The sequence below is a fragment of the Tursiops truncatus genome, chromosome 1 (assembly GCF_011762595.2).
Source record: "Tursiops truncatus isolate mTurTru1 chromosome 1, mTurTru1.mat.Y, whole genome shotgun sequence".
Taxonomy (NCBI): domain Eukaryota; kingdom Metazoa; phylum Chordata; class Mammalia; order Artiodactyla; family Delphinidae; genus Tursiops; species Tursiops truncatus.
The window spans coordinates 71,926,156-71,946,870 of record NC_047034.1 but is presented as its reverse complement, the minus strand read 5'-3'; the positions used below and the strand labels follow the sequence as shown (position 1 = coordinate 71,946,870).

The window sequence follows — 20,715 nt, the reverse complement described above, 5'->3', positions numbered from 1 at the left end:
GGTACAATACTTGTTTTTTACTCCCTTTTCCTCTTTTATCCTCTCTGTAATGAAGACCTTATGGCAGTTATGTTGGAACAAAAGGTAACCATAGGAACGCAAGCTTAGTGTTGAAATGGAAGAACAGAAAAAAAGGAGTCTAGGTCCCTGAAGACACTGTGAAGATACCATGTTAACTCTGAACTGTGTACTTCACAACTTTTTTTAAATTAAAGGAAAATAAATGTTTTTCTTTAAAAAGTCTTGGTTATTTGAGAGGGTTTCTTATCATTGGCAGCTGAAACTAAGCCTAACTAATAAAACGTTTTCATGACCCAAGCAGCAGAAATGGAGTACAAAGAGTTTATGTGATACCTACCTCAGTGGCAAATTAATGAAAGATCTTTTCAATGCAAAATAAAGTGTTGTGATTTATATGTTGATCACTTTAACCATACCAAGTCAGATGTATCTCTAAAATGTAACTGTTCCTCTTTCAATTTCATTCTTTTCTTGCCTAAATTCAAGAATTCCTCATGACCTTTTGATGGATACTGTGAATTTCTGCCATTAGTAACTCTCTCATTCAATTCATTTTCCACTCTGTTGCCAGAGTTATTTTTTATTTTATTTTTTTTTGCAGTACATGGGCCTCTCACTGTTGTGGCCTCTCCCGCTGCGGAGCACAGGCTCCGGATGTGCAGGCTCAGCGGCCATGGCTCACAGGCCTAGCCGCTCCGCAGCATGTGGGATCTTCCCGGACCGGGGCACGAACCCATGTCCCCTGCATCGGCAGGCGAACTCTGAACCACGGCGCCACCAGGGAAGCCCAGCCAGAGTTATCTTAAAACACAAATTTGCACTTCCTTTTCTAAAAATAGTATTTTAAATTTCCTATAGCTTAGTGGGATAAATATCTTAAGAGTCAGTAAAGTCCACGGTCCCTATCACACAATGCTTATTTTCCACAACACCACATTTCAGAAAAAGTGAACTTCTGAGTTGTTCTAATACATGAAAAGTCTTCGCATCCTAGTATGTGCCTTGGTACATGCTATCCTAACTGGAATGCCCTTCTCCATCTTGCAAACTACTGCTGAATGTCCAAAACCTAACTCAAGTATACTCTGTGAACTACTTCTTAATGAATGATATAGTGAGTTGATAGCTCTCTGGGGTTTTAAAATGTTTCCATCAGAGGACTTATCAAGCTGAACTTTCCCAATGGAATATGAAGTTCTTAAAAATAAGAAGTATTTTACTCATCTGGCAAATAGTTTGGAACACAGCATTTAACAAATGAGGAATGAATGTAGAAAACCATCAAGATCATTTTAGATAAAAGCAGAGTGTCCCTTTTCTTAATTTCAATTAACAAAACAGGCATCATTAGAATCCAAACTACAGAAATATAATCTAGAAAGGCAGAGAGAAGATAAAGATCAGGGAAAATAATTAGCCCCAAACAACATATCATGAGTACAGTGAACACTGAGGTGTTTGTGATGAGATTTGTATTTGTGTATATTACATTTGTATTGTTTCTTGTTTTTCTTGATAGTCAAAGTATTATTTAAAACATGGAAGAATGACAGGTCTTTAAAGGATGTCAGCTGATAGGTACCACTACTTACTCTGTAGTTTTGTAAACATCAGAATACAGCCCTGCTTTCTGATACTTCTTCTTTGGGGGACGTGGGGCCTTCTTTTCTCTTGGGATGAGAGAAAGCACAGGCTGCAAGGTACTTTCAGGTTCGGGAGGTTTGGCTGGGGTTTCAGGAGGACTGGGAATCTCAACTGCTGCTTCAGTAAAGCTAGAAAGAGAAGTTTAAAGATAATTTTATGGTGAAATTTTTTTCCTACAAATAATTATCTATTTAAAAAAACATCAGAGCAATTATAAAAAGAGACATGTGGACTTCCTCATCTGGTCATGCTGGAGTAACAGATACCAGATTTCTGTCCTCCTGACAGAAACTAATAGAAACACGGCAAAGTACAATAAACCTGAAGTAAGTTTATGAAACAATTATCAGACACTGGACAACAGTGACTATAGCACTGTGATCCCTGAGAAAATTGGAAATAAAATAGAAAGAGATGATTCCTATAACCACTTTGCCTTTACAAGGACTGAGGTAGAGGGAGTAGAGCCAAAGCAGAGAATGGCCAACTTAATGAGTTGAAAAGAGATCAGAATATGGAGAGGCTGAGGTAGTTAGAATTTGTGAGGCAGAGTACTGGAGTGGAGAAAGCTATGGAGAAAAATAACTCTAGAAATCTGTGTAAGGGTCTCCTTTAGTACATTGCTAAATACTAAGTTTGTGTATGTGCAAGGTGAAATTCCATAAGGCCGGACAAAGAACCACCAGAGTATTATAACCTAAACAATTTCCAGAGCTCCCACATGATGACAGATACTCAGATTCCACTAGGGAGAGTGAAAGACACTGCCCAACACTGTGGGCATTCAATAGAGATCCCAGAGGGTAACATTATCCATTTTTGTAGGGCTCAACTATCTCTGGAATAAAAGCCAGCTCTAATAAAGCTTAAAAACTAACTTCAAAAGAATCCAAACCAATCCACAAGTAACTTAACTGCCTACCAAAATAAAATCGAACATATAGAAAAGAACAAAAAACATACACACAATAATGTGACATTTACAATATTAAAAAATTCAAAATGAAAAAAAAGAGCAATGACCAAAATTTTTCTAAATTTGATAAAAAGTATAAACCCAAAGTTCCAAGAAGCTAAACAAACCAGAAGCAATATAAACTAAAAAAAAATCAAGTATGGCATATCATAATAAACTTCCTGAAAACTACTGATGAAGAAAATAAAAAGAGCCAGAGAAAAAATACACAGTCTATACAGGAGTACAAAAATAAGAATGAATGCAGATTTCATGTCTGAAATAATGCAAGCCAGAAGGCAATGAAAAGACATCTGGAAGTGCTAAAAGGAAGGGGAGGGGAGGAGCCTGTCAAAAGAGAATTCTAGATCAATCAAAAACATCTTTAAAAATTAAGGTGAATATAGTTCCAGGCAAAGATGGAATAGACACTTCTACCTATCCTCCCATTAAGTACAACTAAAAACCCTTGAAATTATATATAAAATAAACATAAGCACACAGATTGGCTAGGTACCTTGGGACCTAAGCAATGACATATCAGGGAATTTCCTAGATTTTCTTTTTGCCTCATACTTAATAGTGAAAGACTGAATACAGTTTCCCAAATATCAATGAAAAGACAAATGTCTGCTCTCATAACTTAAATTCAACATCAGTTAAAGGTCGAAGCCAGTGCAAAAGGACAATAAAAATAAAAAAATATAGAAGTGTGAGTCCTCCAATTTTGTTCTTTTTCTTCAAGATTGTTTTGGCTATTTGGAATCCCTTGAGATTCCTCATGAATTTTAGGATGGATTTTTCTATTTCACAGAAAACATCACTGGGATTTTAATACGGATTGCACTGAATCTGTAGATCACTTTGGGTAGTACTGATATCTTAAGTCTTCCACCCCATAAACACAGGCTTTTCTTTTTCTTGCCTAACTGCTCTGGTTAGGAATTTCAATACAAAATTGTACTGAAGCGGCAAAAGTGGGCTTCCTTTCCTAGTTTCTGATAATAGTGGAAAACCTCTGTCTTTCACCACTGAAGTGGTCAGCTGTGGGTTTTTTACATATAGCTTTTATTAGGTTGAGGTAGTTTCTTTTTATTCCTAGATTGCTGGCTTTTTATCATGAACATGTGTTAGATTTTTGTCAAAAAATTTTCTGCATTTACTGGTATGACCATGTGATATTTCTTCTTTAGCCTGTTAACGTGATTTTCAAATGTTGAACAAGTTTTGTATAACTGGGATAAATCTTACTTGGTTATGAGATGGGTTGGCTTCATATTTTATTTTATTTTTTCCTATTCTCCTTATAGCCAAATTCATTTTTTTTGTGCCTTACCTTATGTTTCTTCCTCCTAAAATCAAAAATGTTTTCTGCTTTCCTGCTTATATGTGTCTGTATATATTCTACATATATAAACTCTTCAAGTGCCATGTTTCTCCAAGTTCTGTCTATAGACCATGTATATCAGAATCACCTTGGGGGCTTTAAAGGAAATGCAAATGCCTATTCATAGAATTTTAAAAATTCTTATTAAGGAGATCTGAGATGGACACTTCCTAACCTTGCTGGTCCCTAATACCCGACACTGTGCACTCTCATTACAAGAGCATCCTTCTTATCCCACTCGGGCTCTGACACCGTAGGCTGGGTTAACATTCCCTTGCCCTCGCCCCATAACCCAACTCTTCACCTCAATTAGCCTCCCAGCTCAGGGTCACCATGGTTTCCACATCCCATACAGATACCTACCAAATGGCTTTACGACTGAATTCTTCAGGAAAGAAAAGAGAAAGAAGAAGAGGTAAGGTATTTTAAAATATGGCTTTATGGGAATTCCCTGGCAGTCCAGTGGTTAGGACTCAGTGCTTTCACTGCCATGGCCTGGGTTCAATCCCTGGTCAGGGAACTAAGATCTCACAAGCCACGTGGCACAGCCAAAAAATTTAAAAATAAATAAAATAAAATATGGCTTATGATATATTTATCTACATTAAGACAATACATGGTTTATTTTTGTGGCTTTTTTTTTGCTTTATAAAAACAAAATCAGTTAGTATATCATTTTTAGGGTCTTGTTTCTTTCATTTAATCTTGTCTAAGACTCATTCATTATCATTACATGTCAGTTATAATTCATTAATTTTTATTACCATATCATATTCCATTGTACAAAAAACTGTAATATACTTATTCCTTTTCCTGTTAATCTGGGATATTTCCAGTTTCTATATATTATAATCAATCTTGCTACTACTTTTCCAAAAAATGCTTTCTGGTGATCATTGGGCAGGAGTTTTCCTAAGCTGTGTAAAAGGTAATTGCTGGATCATACTGGGTTGTTTTGAAATACTTTTTTGGTTACATACTCTGGATACCAAAAATGTATAAATTATATCTTATTCTTTTTTTTTTTTTTTTTTTGCAGTACACGAGCCTCTCACTGTTGTGGCCTCTCCCGTTGTGGAGCACAGGCTCCGGACGCGCATGCTCAGCAGCCATGGCTCACGGGCCCAGCCACTCCGCGGCATGTGGGATCTTCCCGGACCGGGGCACAAACCCGCGTCCCCTGCATCGGCAGGCGGACTCTCAACCACTGCGCCACCAGGGAAGCCCTATAAATTATATCTTATAAATTTCTTCTCCCAGTTTGTAGCAAATCTTCATACATTTATTCGGATGATGTTTGATAAACGGAAATTCTTAGTTTTAATAATAATGCAGTATATCAATCTTTACCTGTATGCTTACTGCTTTTGATATCTTGTTTATGAACTCCTTTCTGAGAAACAAGGTCATAAAGTTTTCCTCCTTGTGTATTAGCCTTTAAAAGTTTGAAGGTTTGCTTTTTACACTTATGTATTTATTTAACCAACTGGGAACTGACTTTTATACATGGATTAAGACAGAATCCAATTTCATTCCCATTCCTATGCAATATCAACTTCTGGGGCACCATTTATTGAATATAATTTTATTTCCTTATTGATATGTAGTGTCACCTCCATCATATAGCAAGCTTGCATGTATGGATCCGTTTCTCTTATCCAATTCTATATTCAGTTCCACGCTAGCTCAATATACCATAGCTTAAAATTAAGTCTTGGGGCAAATCCATTGTTTCATTCAGTGATTCCATTCCTAGGTATATACCCTAGAGGAATTAGTGTCCATATCCACCAGTGAACATTAGAGGAATGTTAAGAGCAGCATTTTTGGGTAATAGTGTCAAAATGAAAATAACCCAACAGTAAAACAGAAAAACTCTATATCTACATCAACATGGATGGATCTAGAGATTATCATACTCATCGAAGTAAGTCAGAAAGAGAAAGACAAATACCATATGTTATCACTTACACGTGGAATCTAAAATACGACACAAATGAACCTATCTACAAAACAGAAACAGACTCACAGACATAGAGAACAGACTTGTGGTTGCCAAGGGGGAGGAGAGGTGGGGAAGGAAAGGATTGGGAGTTTGGGATTAGCAAGTGCAAACTAGTATATATAGTATGGATAAACAAGGTCCTACTGTATAGCACAGGCAACTATATTCAATATCCTGTGATAAACCATAAATAGAAAAGAATATGAAAAAAATATATATGTATAACTGAGTCACTTTGATGTACATCAGAAATTAACACATTGTAAATCAACTATACTTCAAAAAAATTAAAAAAAAGGAAGACTATTACATACAAACAATGGATAACTATAAAATAACAAAAAGGAGGTAACTACAGCAACATGCAACAACAGAGATGGTTTTACATTTATATGTTGAGCAAAAAAGGTGAGGCACAAAAGCATATGTCCTGTATAATTCCATTTCAGTGAAGTCCAGGAAGGATAAACTAAACTATATTGTCTACATTGACACTTAAATGGTATGAAAAAAGGTAAAATTCAGGAGATTGATTATAGCTACTGGCAAGGAAGTGGTGTATGACTGGGAAAGAACATGGGATGCTACCAATGTTCTATATGTTCACCTGTTCTGTATCTACATAGGTGTTAACTTTATAAAAAAATTTTTTAGGGCTTCTGTGGTGGCACAGTGGTTAAGAATCTGCCTGCCAATACAGGGGACATGGGTTCAAGCCCTGGCCTGGGAAGATCCCACATGCTGCGGAGCAACTAAGCCTGTGCTCTGCAACAAGAGAAGCCACCGTAACGAGAAGCCCGCGCACCCACCACGAAAGAAAGGCTGCGCACAGCAACGAAGACCCAATGCTGCCAAAAACAAATAAATAAATTTATTAAAAATAATTTTTTAAACTGGTTACTTCTATTTATACACTTTCTGTATGTGTATTCCTCTTCAAACTCCCTTCATATTCTCTAAAGAGTTTTAATGAGACTGAAATGATCTTTTTAAAGAGAGATAGAACCCTCTTTTAAACCTGGTCCTGGTGCTTTCGTGTGGCAAGACGTCGTAGATTCAATTTACATTACAGAAGCACAAAGGGTATTTCTTTCTGAGTAGGTATTTTTCCTAGGAATACAGCACATACATTTCAACTGAGTTTTACAATTTGTTGGGCATAAAGTTCTTAGAGTACTCACATTTTAATCTCTCATATATAGCTTATTTCCTTTTTAGTTCCTAATTTTATTATTCCCTTTCTCTTCCTTTATTGATCAACCTTACCAGAAGTTTGTATATTTTATTCGTTATCATTAGTATTACAAACTTTGGTCTTCAGTGACTCTCTCTACTGTACCTTAGTTTTATTTTGTTAATTTAATGTATATGTTTTATCTCTGTCCTTTACATTTTGGGGCTTATTCTCATTTTTCTAATTTCTTTTCTTTTTTAAATAAATTTAAAAATTTTGGCTGCAATGGGTCTTCGTTGCTGCACACGGGCTTTCCCTAGTTGCGGCGGGGGGGGGGTTACGCTTCGTTAGAGTGTGCAGGCTGCTCATTGCGGTGGCTTCTCTTGTTGTGGAGCACAGGCTCCAGGTGCACGGGCTTCAGTAGTTGTTGCTTGTGGGCTTAGTTGCTCCGCGGCACGTGGAATCTTCCCAGACCAAGGCTCAAACCCGTGTTCCTTTCATTAGCAGGCGGATTCTTAACCACTGTGCCACCAGGGAAGTCCCATTGTTTTTAGAATTTCTTAATTGGACTCTTTGTAACCAATAAGGACCCTATGGGGTCTTCCCAGGACAGACCCCTCCCCTATATCCTCTGCTTATTTCCTCTCTGAAGTACCTAGATAATAGTATCTGATGCACATTTCCTGAAGTTGTTTTACAGATGCTAAAACCAAATGGGAGAAATTACTTACTTGATGATCATAAGCACCACAGACCTACTGGCACCTAAGGACTGATAATCTTAACCTCTGTGACACCACCCTGTTACCTCACCATCAACCAATTGCAGATTTGTGCATGAGCTGATCATATACCTGGGATGCCCCTCCCTCACCTTGCCTTTAAAGATGCTTTCCTAAGCCCAGAGATAAATCCATGCACTTATGGTCACCTAATCTATGACAAAGGAGGCAAGAATATACAATGGAGAAAAGACAGCCTCTTCAGGAAGTGGTGCTGGGAAAACTGGACAGCTACATGTAAAAGAATGAAATCAGAACACTCCCTAACACCATACACAAAAATAAACTCAAAATGGATTAAAGACCTGAATGCAAGGCAGACACTATAAAACTCTTAGAGGAAAACATAGGCAGAAAAGTCTTTGACATAAATTACAGTAAGATCTTTTTAGACCCACTTCCTAGAGTAATGAAAATAAAAACAAAAATAAACAAAAGGGACCTAATTAAACTTAAAAGCTTTTGCACAGCAAAGGAAGCCATAAACAAGACGAAAAGACAACCGTGAGAATGGGAGAAAATATTTGCAAATGAAGCAGGTGAGAAAAGATTAACCTCCAAATTATACAAACAGCTCATGCAGCTCACTATGAGAAAGACAAACAACCCAATCAAAAAATGGGCAGAAGACCTAAATAGACATTTCTCCAAAGAAGACATACAGATGGCCAACACACACATGAAAGGATGCTCAACATCACTAATTATTAGAGAAATGCAAATCAAAACTACAATGAGGTATCACCTCACACTGGTCAGAATGGCCATCATCAAAAAATCTACAAACAATAAATGCTGGAGAGGGTGTGGAGAAAAGGGAACCCTCTTGCACTGCTGGGAATGTAAATTGATATGGCCACCTATGGAGAACAGTATGGTGGGTTCCTTAAAAAACTATATATAGAACTACCATAAGACCCAGCAACCATAACTGAAAAAAAGACACATGCACCCTAATGTTCACTGCAGCACTATTTACAATAGCCAGGATATGGAAGCAACCTAAATGTCCATCAACAGAAGAATGGATAAAGAAGATGTGGTACATATATACAATGGAATATTACACAGCCATAAAAAGGAACAAAACTGGGTCATTTGTAGAGAAGTGGATGGACCTAGAGACTGTCATGAAGAGTGAAGTAACTCAGAAAGAGAAAAACAAATATTGTCTGTTAACGCATATATGTGGAGTCTAGAAAAATGGTACAGATGATCTTATTTGCAAAGCAGAAATAGAGACAAAGATGTAGAGAACAAACGAATGGATACCAAGAGCGAAAGGAGGGAGGTGGGATGAATTGGGAGATTGGGATTGACATATATACACTATCAATATCATGTATAAAATAGATAACTAATGAGAACCTACTGTATATAGCTCAGGGAACTCTACTCAATGCTCTGTGGTGACCTAAATGGGAAGGAAATCCAAAAAAGAGGGGATATATGTATATGTATAGCTGATTCACTTTGCTGTACAGCAGAAACTAACACAACATTGTAGAGAACTATACTCCACTAAAGATTAATTTTAAAAATTAAAGATAAAAATGTTTTCCTAAAACCCATCAGGGAATTCGGGCTTTTTAAGCACTACCTGTCCTGAACTCCTTGCTTGGCATCCTGTAATAAATGCTGCACTTTCCCTCATCACAACCTGGTATCATTAGTTTGGCTTTACTGTGTACCAGCGAGCAGACACAAGTTTTGTTTGGTAATATACTCATTCGTAAATTTTCAGCATTCTTGAAAATAATATAAGTATTAATGGCTATGAATATCCCTCTAGTACCTCTTTAGATACATCCCACAAATTTCAATATGTAGCACAGTATTTACTCAGTTCTAAATATTTTTAATATTTTAATAATTTTATTTTTTTATATGAGTTTAAAAATTTTTTCTTTTTTCCTTTTAGATCCAGGATTTGAACGCAGGGTTTTCTGAATCTAGAACCCAGCTCATAATCATTACAATATTCTTTTGCATTCTGGTTTGTTATTAATCAATGAACAGCGATCAAACTCTTTAACATGGTGTACAAGGACCTCTGCAAGACCTGGTCCCTACCACCTTTTCTCTAGACCCATTTGACACCATACTACTCTAATTAACGTGTTTTGGCCGCAAAACGTTTCTTTCATTTCCCTGAACCTGTCATGCTTTTTCATACTTAGCAGTCTAAAATGTATGCTCTGGTGTTGCTCCTCTAAATAACAAATAAAGTCTGTTCTTCAGATTTTACCTTAGTCATTACTTCCACAAAAAAACTGAGTCAATTACCTCTAATATAAGCTCATAAACCTAAATAATTCTTCATAATAGTTAGAATGTAAGAACCATGAGGACAGGGAATATTTCTATATTTGCTTACAACTGTATTTACCCTCAGCACATGAAATAATTTTGCAATAAATAATTTAGAAATAAATTAAGAGGGACTTCCCTGGTGGTGCAGTGGTTAAGAATCTGCCTGGCAATGCAGCTGACATGGGTTCGAGCCCTGGTCCAGGAAGATCCCACATGCTGCGGAGCAACTAAGCCCGTGTGCCACAAATACTGCGCTGTGCTCTAGAGCCTGAGAGCCACAACTACTGAGCCCACGTGACACAACTAGTGAAGCCTGCACGCCTGGAGCTCATGCTCCGCAACAAGAGAAGCCACTGCAGTGAGAAGCCCGTACACTGCAACGAAGAGTAGCCCCTGCTTGCTGCAAGTAGAGAAAGACGGTGTGCAGCACCGAAGACCCAACGCAGCCAAAAATAAATAAATATATTTAAAAAATAAAATAAAGAAACAAATGAACAAACTCCTGCTATATAACAAGTGCTACAGTAGGTTCCAGTTCGAGAAAGGTGAAAAACTGTTGCTATCTCTGGGAACTCACTGTGCCATGTCCTTACCTACACAATCTCTTGAGGGTGGAAACTGTATCTTTCTCTTTATAATCTCCTCAAATTCCAGAATATAATTTTGTGGAAAATAAGTGTTTAATGTTGCTGACTAATGCTACTAGAACTTGCTGGAACAGAAGGGCTTATCTGAAATAACGCCTTTTCTCTGAGGCGCGTTTTTAACATGACCCTTCCTAAAGTGATTGGTTAAGATGTCTCAAATTGTCACTTTCTTACTATAGCGAAGGCAAAAGTCATTCTGTTTGTAGATATTTTAAAAGCCTCAGTAATGAAAACAGAAATAACAGATTGATAACAAAACAGACTGATGGGAAGAGAATATAAAAATATAAAAGACCCTAAGACCCAAAGATATTTAAGAATTTATATGATAAAGGTATCATTTCAAACAAGTAGGGAAATGATGATCAATTAATAGTGCTAAGACCGCCATGTAAAAATACAAAAAATTGTGCTTCCCTGGTGGCGCAGTGGCTGAGAGTCTGCCTGCCGATGCAGGGGACACAGGTTCGTGTCCTGGTCCAGGAAGATCCCACATGCCGCGGAGCAGCTGGGCCCATGAGCCATGGCCGCTGAGCCTGCACATCCAGAGCCTGTGCTCCGCAACGGGAGAGGCCACAACGGTGTGAGGCCCGCGTACCACAAAAAAATCCAAAAAAACAAAAAATTTAAATCTCTTAATTAAATTTTTTCCCCTTTCAAAGAAAAAAACCTTCACAAAAATCCAATGGGAATATAAATTATAGACACTACATATAAAACAAAAATGCTTACAAATCTGCAACCTTGATAAATAACTGGCAATAAACATAGCACTAACTCATACCTTATACAAGAGTAAATTTCAGCTGATTTAAGACCTATATGTAAAAAAGTAATATGTAACCCTTTGAAAGAGAATAATTAAATTATGATATATTCTTAACATGCAATAAGGTAATTCTATATGTACTAAATGACAAGATCGCCAAGATTATAAAGAGAAAAGTTGTTACAAAATTAAGTATAAAATGTATGTTACCACTTATATAAAATAACAGCTTTGCATATGCATGTATTTATAAATGCATAAGAAAAGTATCAAAGGATACACAATATATTAACAGTCTTATCCATGAAAATAGGATTTGAGAAGAAATGAGATCATGTGAAGAGACTTTAACTCGTGAATCAGTAAACTTCTAGTTTCACTGATTTATTTATGAGTGTGTATTCTCAGGAAAGAAATTTAAATCCCATATATTCTCTATAAAAAAAGTATTTTTTCATAGATGTATGCATAGAGAGCTACGAAAAACTTCTGTAAACAGAGGTCGTCCAGTGGTTAAGACTGCGCGCTTCCACGGCAGGGAACACGGGTTCCATCCCTGGTCAGGGAACTAAGATCCCATATGCCACTTGGAGAGGCCAAAAAATAAATAAATAAGTAAAATAAAAATCAAATATTCCTTCAGGGAAAGAATCTGGTTGGATATATAACAAAAGGATTAAATGGACTTCTCGGGGGTGGGGGTGGGGGGTGATTTTTGACTTCTGCCCTACACCTTTTGGGGAAAAGTAAAAATATAAAAAAGAAACTATTAAAAAACAATCTAGGGGCTTCCCCGGTAGTGCACTAATTAAGCATCTGCCTGCCAATGCAGGGGACATGGGTTAGAGCCCTGGTCCGGGAAGATCCCACATGCCGCGGAGCAACTAAGCCCGTGCACCATAATTACTGAGTCTGCGCTCTAGAGCCCGCGAGCCACAACTACAGAAGCCCAAGCGCCTAGTGCCCGTGCTCTGCAATGAGAAGCCACCACAATGAGAAGCCGCGCACTGCAACAAAGAGTAGCTCCCTCTCGCTGCAACTAAAGAAAGCCCACGCGCAGCAACAAAGACCCAATGCAGCCATAAATTAATTATTTAATTAATTAAGAAAAAAATCTAACACACAGAAAGACTTAAAAAATGTATTTGACGATAGGGATGAAAAGTTTTAGAGCACCAAGGAGATAAAATAGTGTGATAGTAAAAATAATTCCACTCATATTTATACACTGGATAAAACACACACAATCTCTCTGGGTCTTGATTTCCTCATCTGTATAGTAAGGGCCTTGTGTTAGATTGTTACATTCCCCCTTGCTTCTTAATTATTTACAATTTTGGACAGCCATAAGAACAAACACTTATAACAAAAAAGAACAGGTCTTATATAGTAAAAGGTTGTTAGATTAAATGTACAATTCAGCTGCACAGATATGTTACATTTGTGCATAAGCTAGTTTTCTCTACTCAGAATGTTAAACAAGAAATTACCTTTTAGTATTTTCTTGTTCTTCTTCTTCTGGGAATGGCTTCTGCTTTTTCTTGGTCTGTTCTTCCAACAGCCAACTTTTCCTCTTCAATCCCTTTTTATGTTCTGAGTTCAGGTTTACACTCTGAACGACAGCTTCAATGACATCTGTAACTGTATCAGGGCCAAGGTGCAGTGCTGTTCCTTCTTCACCTTCATTTAATTCTGGGCTGACAAATTGGGCAGCTTGGAATGCTTGCATTGATACCACAGCCTGGAGGGGACATTTCCGAGGTCGACCTGGCCTGCGTTTCACAAAGTTATTCCCTGTCCTGGCCTGTCTTTGAAGTTTTTTGGCTTTTAAAATTTTATTGACGTGGTCTAGGTTTTTCTTGGTGGCCAAGATTTTGTCATAATTGCACATTTTCCGAGCTTGGCGCTGCATAGCTTCTACTACACTTCTCTTGATATGATGGGGGGAATGGCTGCTGGGCAACTTTTCAGAAAGGAGTGAGATGCTACTACTGCAAGAGTCACTGGGGACTGCAGGCACTAGAAGGCTGTCTGGTTTTCCCAGGGTTCGCTCCTTGCTGTGGCTATGGACTGGACTGGAGGAAGGTGGCACAGAGGCAGATGCGATCACAGCATCAATATTTTTCTCCAGGGGCTCTTGGTCCTCATGTTGTACCAACCGCTGCAGCAGACTATCCACAGAGTCATCCCCAGATGAAACCAATCTTGGACTTCGAGACGGAACTCCGTTCACTAAATAAGACAACAAATCACACATGATAAAAACTGAACACAACTGGTTATTTAAATAACTTTACAAAGAATAAAAGACAAGGAATACCACTCTATTTTTCATAGCAAGATTAAATATCATATTGGGTTGGCCAAAAAAGTGCCTTCGGTTTTTAAGTAAAAATAAAAGACACATTTTTCATTTTCACCAAGAACTTTATTGAACAATGTATTCACTCTTTTGTTCCACTACCTTCTGCCATTTTTCAGGCAACTTCATAATTCCATCTTCCCAAAACTTTTTATCTTTTTGAGCAAAGAACTGTTCCAGGTGCCTTTTACAGTCTTCCAGGGAATAGAAATTTTTTCCATTAAGAGAATTTTGTAAAGGCCTAAATAAATGGAAATCTGAAGGTGCAATGTCTGGTGAATACGGAGGATGAATCAGAACTTCCCAGACAAGCTGTAAGAGTTTTTGCCTGGTCATCAAAGAAACATGTGGTCTTGTGTTATCCTGATGGAAGATTATGCGTTTTCTGCTGACTAATTCTGGATCATCAATTGCTGCTTTCAGTTGGTCTAACTGGGAGAAGTATTTGTTGGAATTACTCGTTTTGTTTTCCAGAAGGAGTTCATAATAGAGGACTCCCTTCCAATCCCACCATATATATAAAACATCACCATCTTTGGATGAAGACCGGCCTTAGATGTGGTTGGTGGTGGTTTATTTCGCTTGCCCCATGATCTCTTCCATTCCACATTATTGTTCAGTATCCACTTTTCATCACCCGTCACGATGTGTTTTGAAAATGGAACATTTTCGTTATGTTCAGTAGAGATTCGCATGTGGAAATACGGTCAAGAAGGGTTTTTTTCGCTTAACTTATGTGGAATCCAAACATCGCAGCAATTCACATAACCAAGCTGATGCGAATGATTTTCAACACTTGATTTAGATATTTTGAGTATGGCGGCTATCTCCCACATGGTATAATGTTGACTGTTCTCAATTAATGTCTTGATTTGATCGCTATCAACTTCAAATGGTCTACCCGACCATGGAGCATCATCCAGTGAGAAATCTCCAGCACGAAACTTCACAAACCATTTCTGACACGTTCGATCACTCACAGCACCTTCTCCAACCACTGCACAAATCTTTTTTTGCATTTCAGTTGCGTTTTTACCTTTCTTGAAATAATAAAGCATAATATGCCGAAAATGTTGCTTTTTTCCTTCCATCTTCAATATTAAAATGGCTACACAAAAATTCACCAATTTTGGTAAGTCTTTTTTTATTTTTTTAAGAATTTATTTATTTATTTTTGGCTGCGTTGGGTCTTCGTTACTACACGCAGTCTTTCTCTAGTTGCGGCGAGAGGGGGCTACTCTTTGTTGAGGTGCGTGGGTTTCTTATCACGGTGGCTTCTCTTGCTGCAGAGCACGGGCTTTAGGCACACAGGCTTCAGTAGTTGTGGCACACAGGCTCAGTAGTTGTGGCTCGCGGGCTCTAGAGCACAGGCTCAGTAGTTGTGGCACATGGGTTCAGTAGCTCCGTGGCATGTGGGATCTTCCCGGATCAGGGATAGAACCCATGTCCCCTGCATTGGCAGGCGGTTTCTTAACTACTGCGCCATAAGGGAAGTCCTGATAAGTCTTTTTTTAAATGTACGCTGATATGACAACTGTCACATACAATCTAACAAAATTGTTTTGAATGAAGTTAAAAACAACTAAGTGCTACTAGAGCCATCTTGCAGAAAAAACCGAACGAACCTTTTGGCCAGCCCAATACCATATGCATTTGTCTTTCACAGGCAAGCTGATAGTTTCCTGAATAGGGTACATTACAGTACCCACAATAAATTCAAAGTTGGCCCATGTTTCCCTAATAAAACGTGGTGGGTCAAAAAAACAATTCTCACTCTCTGAGACGAGGAGCAGAAAGAATAGAGCTTATTTCTTTAAAAATGAAGGTCCAGTTAAGAGACTCAACAGCTAAATATTGAATAAAGAACTAAACTTTAAATACATATATTTCTAGTCCAGTGCTTTTTCTGACAATGTTTTAAGTGCAAAGGAATATAAGTGAAATTCTCACCAGGGAAGCCCGGTTCAGTGGTTTTTTTGACAGATTTCTTAGGAATTTTTCTATAGATCATATCACCTGTAAACAGATATATTTTTTCTTCTTCCTATCTGTATGCCTTTTATTTCTAAAAATCAGGTTTTTAAAATAATTAAAAATGGATGTTAGATTTTGGCAAATGTTTTCTCTTTACCTAGATGATTATGATTTTCTGTTAATTTCGTAAAATACACTAATTGATTTTCTAATGTTAATCCAACCTTGCATTCCTGAAATAAACCCACGTGGTCCTGGTATGCTATACATTCAACATACTGGATTCAATCTGATAATATTTTGTACCGTTTGCATTCATGCTTAATAGTGTGTAGTTTTCTGGTAATGTGTTGCTTGGTTTCAGAATCAGGGTAATGCTGGCCTTCATAAAATGTACTGGGAAAATGCTCCTACTTTCTGGAATAGTTTTTATATACTTACTATTACTTTTTCCTTAAATAGTCATGATTGAAGCTATTTGGGCTTTGAGTTTACATTGTAGAATGGTTTTAAACTGCAAGTTGAATTTCTTAAATAGATGTAGGGCTCTTTAGGCTATTTATTCTTGAGTTTTAGTAGCTGGTGTTTTTCAAAGAATGTGCTCTTTTTTTATCAAATTTATTGGCATAAAACTGTTCATTATGCTCCCTTATTGTCCTGTTATGGTATGTAGCAATTGCACTGATATCCTCTCTTTCATTCCTGATACTGCTAATTCAATTTCTTTTTTCTTAATCCTTTCAGCTACAGTTCTCCTTTAAAAAAATTTTTTTTTGATAAACCAGTATAAGCTTTCATTGATTAATGTTTTCTGTTTATTTTTGCTCTTATATTTATCATTTTTCTTCCATCTAATTTGGGTTTAATTTGTTCTAATGTCTTTAGCTTCCTAAAGGTGAGAGTTTGGGCTTAGACCTTTTTTGTTTAATAACGTAACTTTGTAAAGCTAAAAACAGACTTAGCTATACTCCATAAAATGTATGTGTTTTCATTTTTATTTAATTTAAAAGATTTTCTAATTTTGTCTGTGATTTCCTCTTTGACTTATGGGCTATTTAGAAGTGTGTTGTTAACTTTTCACTTATTTGGGGAATGTCAAGATATCCTGTGTTACTGAATTCTAATTCAATTCCATTGTGTTCTTAAAATATATTCTGTATGATTTCAAACTTTTAAAGTTTATTAAGATGTTTTATGGTCCAGAATATGATGCTACCTTGATATAATTCCACATGAACTTCAAAAGAATATAAGAAAAGCGTGTTTTATATTTATTTACTGAAAATTTCTGGAACTCTTCATTCCTTTGGTAGAGCCATGTTTCCATCTACTATGATTTTTCTGTTTGAAGAACATGTCTACTACCGTAAACCTGCTGGCAACCAATTCTTTAAGCTTGTTTTTCTGATAATGTTTATTTTGCCTTCATTTCTGAAGGGTATTTCACTGGTTATAGAATATTAAATTGATAGGTTTTTTTTCCCCTTCCAGCATTTTAAAGACATTACTTTTATTGTCTTCTGTCTTACAACATCTCTGACAATCCATCTGCTGTGATTCGTTCCAGTGTTCCTCTGTATACTATGTGTTTTCTTGTCTCTTTGCTTTTGCTGGTTAATTTTAAGATTTTCTCTTAACCACCAGTTTTAAGAAATTTGATAATGATGTCCCTTGATTTCTGTATGTTTGTGTATCCTGCTTGGGATTTGTGGGACTTCATGGATCTATGGGCTGATAACTTTCATTAAGTGTGAAAAAGTTCTGAGGATTATTTCTTCAAATATTTTTTATTCCTCCTTGTAAGACTCAGATCCTATGTATGTTGGCCCTGCTGATACTGTACCACAGGGTCACTGAAATTCTATTCATTTTATATCACTTTTTTCCCCCCACTTCTACATTTCATTTTACATAGATTTTATTAGTATTTCTGCAAGTTCAAAGATCTTTTCTTCTGTAGTGTCTAATCTGCTGTTATCCCATTCAGTGAAATTTTCATTTCAGATTATTTATCACCTAAAGAAGTTAACATTAGATTTTAAAAATATCTTCCATTTTTACTATTTGCTATATTCATATTTTCCTTTAAATTCTCAAAGATAGCTGTTTTAATGTACTTGTCTGTTAATTCCATCACATGTTATTTCTGTGGCAGTTCCCACTGACTGATTTTTACTCCACTAAGTCATACTTTCTTGCTTCTTGGCATGTCTATTAATTTTTGATTGGATGCTGGACACTGTAATGATACACTGTTAAATGCTCAGATTTTGCTGTCTTCCTTTTTTTAACATGTTAAGTTGGAGAAATTGAATATACATAGTTTCTGGTTGATTTATTTGCCTTTCAATTGCAAAATAAAGGCTGCCATTCCTGGGCTGCTGGAGTAAATGAGAATGCTAGGTCAACCAAGATGGAGGATACATTGATCAAGAAAAACTTAGCTTTATACTGAACGGAAATTAAGCTTGCCTTTGGCTCTGCAAGGCAACTGGGGGCACGACCAACCTACAACAAATTTTAATTAATTTTTTTCTTTGTCTCACAGGCAATATAAATCTGCATGAGAGACAGAAGGTGAGTATGAGCTTGTGTTCAGAAACTCGTTTTTCTGCTCCACCCAAAGCTAAAACTGAAACAAGGATCTAGCTTCTGTGATAGATTTGTTTCTATTTGCTCTTACACTGGTGTCACCATTAAGGAGTTACACATCTATGCAGGGAAATCTGATGTGAACTTCTGTCTGCTGGAGTTCTAGGCTTTGTCCTTTGTCTCTTATACCTGAATGTGTTCCAATAACCAGGCTCTATACCACCAGGACTCAAGCAGATGTTAAGTAGCTCTAATGCTCTTTATGTGTGTTGAATCAAGCTTTCTGAAAGTTTCTGGTTTTCTATTTATGCATTTCAAAGTTCAGCAAATATTTTAAGAAATGTTTTCCACATTTTATCTAGTATTTTTAGTTCTTGGTACCAAGAAGTTTGTTTGCTCTGCACATCTAATCTACCACACTACTGGAAATAAAGAGGTCTAATCTATTCCAATACTACCTAAATTCTAACAGTCCCCTTTCCTCATCTCAAGCCTCCAAACTGCTCTAACTTTACCTCTACCTGCAAACTGTTTTAAAAAATCTTTTCCCCAGGACTTCCCTGGTGGCGCAGTGGTTAAGAATCTGCCTGCCAATGCAGGGGACACGGGTTTGAGCCCTGGTCCGAGAACATCCCACCTGCTGTGGAGCAACTAAGCCTGTGAGCCACAACTACTAAGCCTGCGCTCTAGAGCCCACAAGCCACAACTACTGAAGCTCGCATGCCTAGAGCCCGTGCTCCGCAAGAATAGAAGCCACCGCAATTAGAAGCCCATGCTCCACAACAAAGAATAGCCCCTGCTTGCCACAACTAGAGAAAGCCCGTGTGCAGCAACAAGACTGAACGCAGCCAAAAAAACCAAAAACCACTTTTCCCCAATCATTTCACACTTTCTGTCCAAATCTTTCTTGACCTCTTTATTACGTCTGACATTAAGAGATTTCTATGACATGTACTCTTTACCTTTTTTATTAAAAAACTATTTAAGGGCTTCCCTGGTGGCGCAGTGGCTGAGAGTCCGCCTGCTGGTGCAGGGGACATGGGTTCGTGCCCCGGTCCGGGAAGATCCCACGTGCCGTGGAGCGGCTGGGCCCGTGAGCCATGGCCGCTGAGCCTGCGCGTCCGGAGCCTGTGCTCCGCAACGGGAGAGGCCACAACAGTGAGAGGCCTGCGTACCGCAAAAAAACGAACAAACGAACAAAAAAACTGTTTAAAAATTTTATGTCATTCACTGACATCTTTTCATCCACTTCCCTCTCAAATCTAATGTATCTTAAATCTCCAACGCTGTCATCTTTTCAAATTACACTTTCTCCCTGGGCCTCATTCACTGCCAAATTCAAGTTTATCTACATACTGCTAGATGTGTATCTCTACCATAGGTGTCATAAACTATAAACCACACCGTCCAAATGGCTATCTAACATCTCTACCTCAATAGCCCAAAGACAGCTCAAATTTAATATATCCAAACCTGAAGCCATTATCTACTGTCTTCACACATTTCTCGTGCCACAGTCCATTCTCCATATTGTAATGTTTTACATTTTTCTAAAATGCCTATGTGGCAGACTATATTATCATTCATAAATATTTGCTGTTCCTCCCTTGATAGGATTATACTTCCCATACTTCCTTGACATAAGACTTAACCATGTGACTCGCTTTGGCACTGAAATGTGAGAAGTAACATATGTTACTTCTGGGCAGCAATTTTAAGAGCTAGTTAGTGCTTCGCTGTGGCCTTTTACTCTGTTTCATAAGACAAGCAACATTCCAGATAGATAGAGGCTGCTGCTCCATCAGACAGGTTACTAGAGGGAAGACAATATGGAGCAGACCTGTCATGGTCATACAGCATGAATAAAAAATAAAGCCTTTGTTGTTTTCAGTCACTGAAATTTTGGGATTTTTTTTAGCACTGCAAAATCTAGCCTATTCTCAATGATACAATATATGAAATAATTTTCATCTTCCCTGTTCAAAATCCTTCAATAGCTCCCAACTGCATCTACAATAAAGTTTCAATTCCCTCAAATAAAAAAGTACACCATATCTGATATAGTCCATTATTACTTTTACAACTTCATG

The 20,715-nt window shown here is 37.4% G+C and overlaps 1 protein-coding gene across 3 annotated transcripts in view; it reads right to left on the bottom strand.

The window, feature by feature from the left end:
- Positions 1 to 20,715, bottom strand: part of ASH1L (ASH1 like histone lysine methyltransferase) — a 213,205-nt gene that overhangs the window by 110,600 nt on the left and 81,890 nt on the right. For 2 of the 3 annotated variants that reach the window (XM_019933568.3, XM_019933579.3), the window contains 2 exons: positions 13,188 to 13,929; positions 1,614 to 1,793 (listed from right to left, as the gene is read on the bottom strand). In XM_019933568.3, the coding sequence (XP_019789127.1) occupies positions 1,614 to 1,793; positions 13,188 to 13,929 (922 nt within the window). The remainder of the gene's footprint in view (positions 1 to 1,613; positions 1,794 to 13,187; positions 13,930 to 20,715) is intronic. The other variant, XM_073806371.1, reaches the window with a different exon arrangement.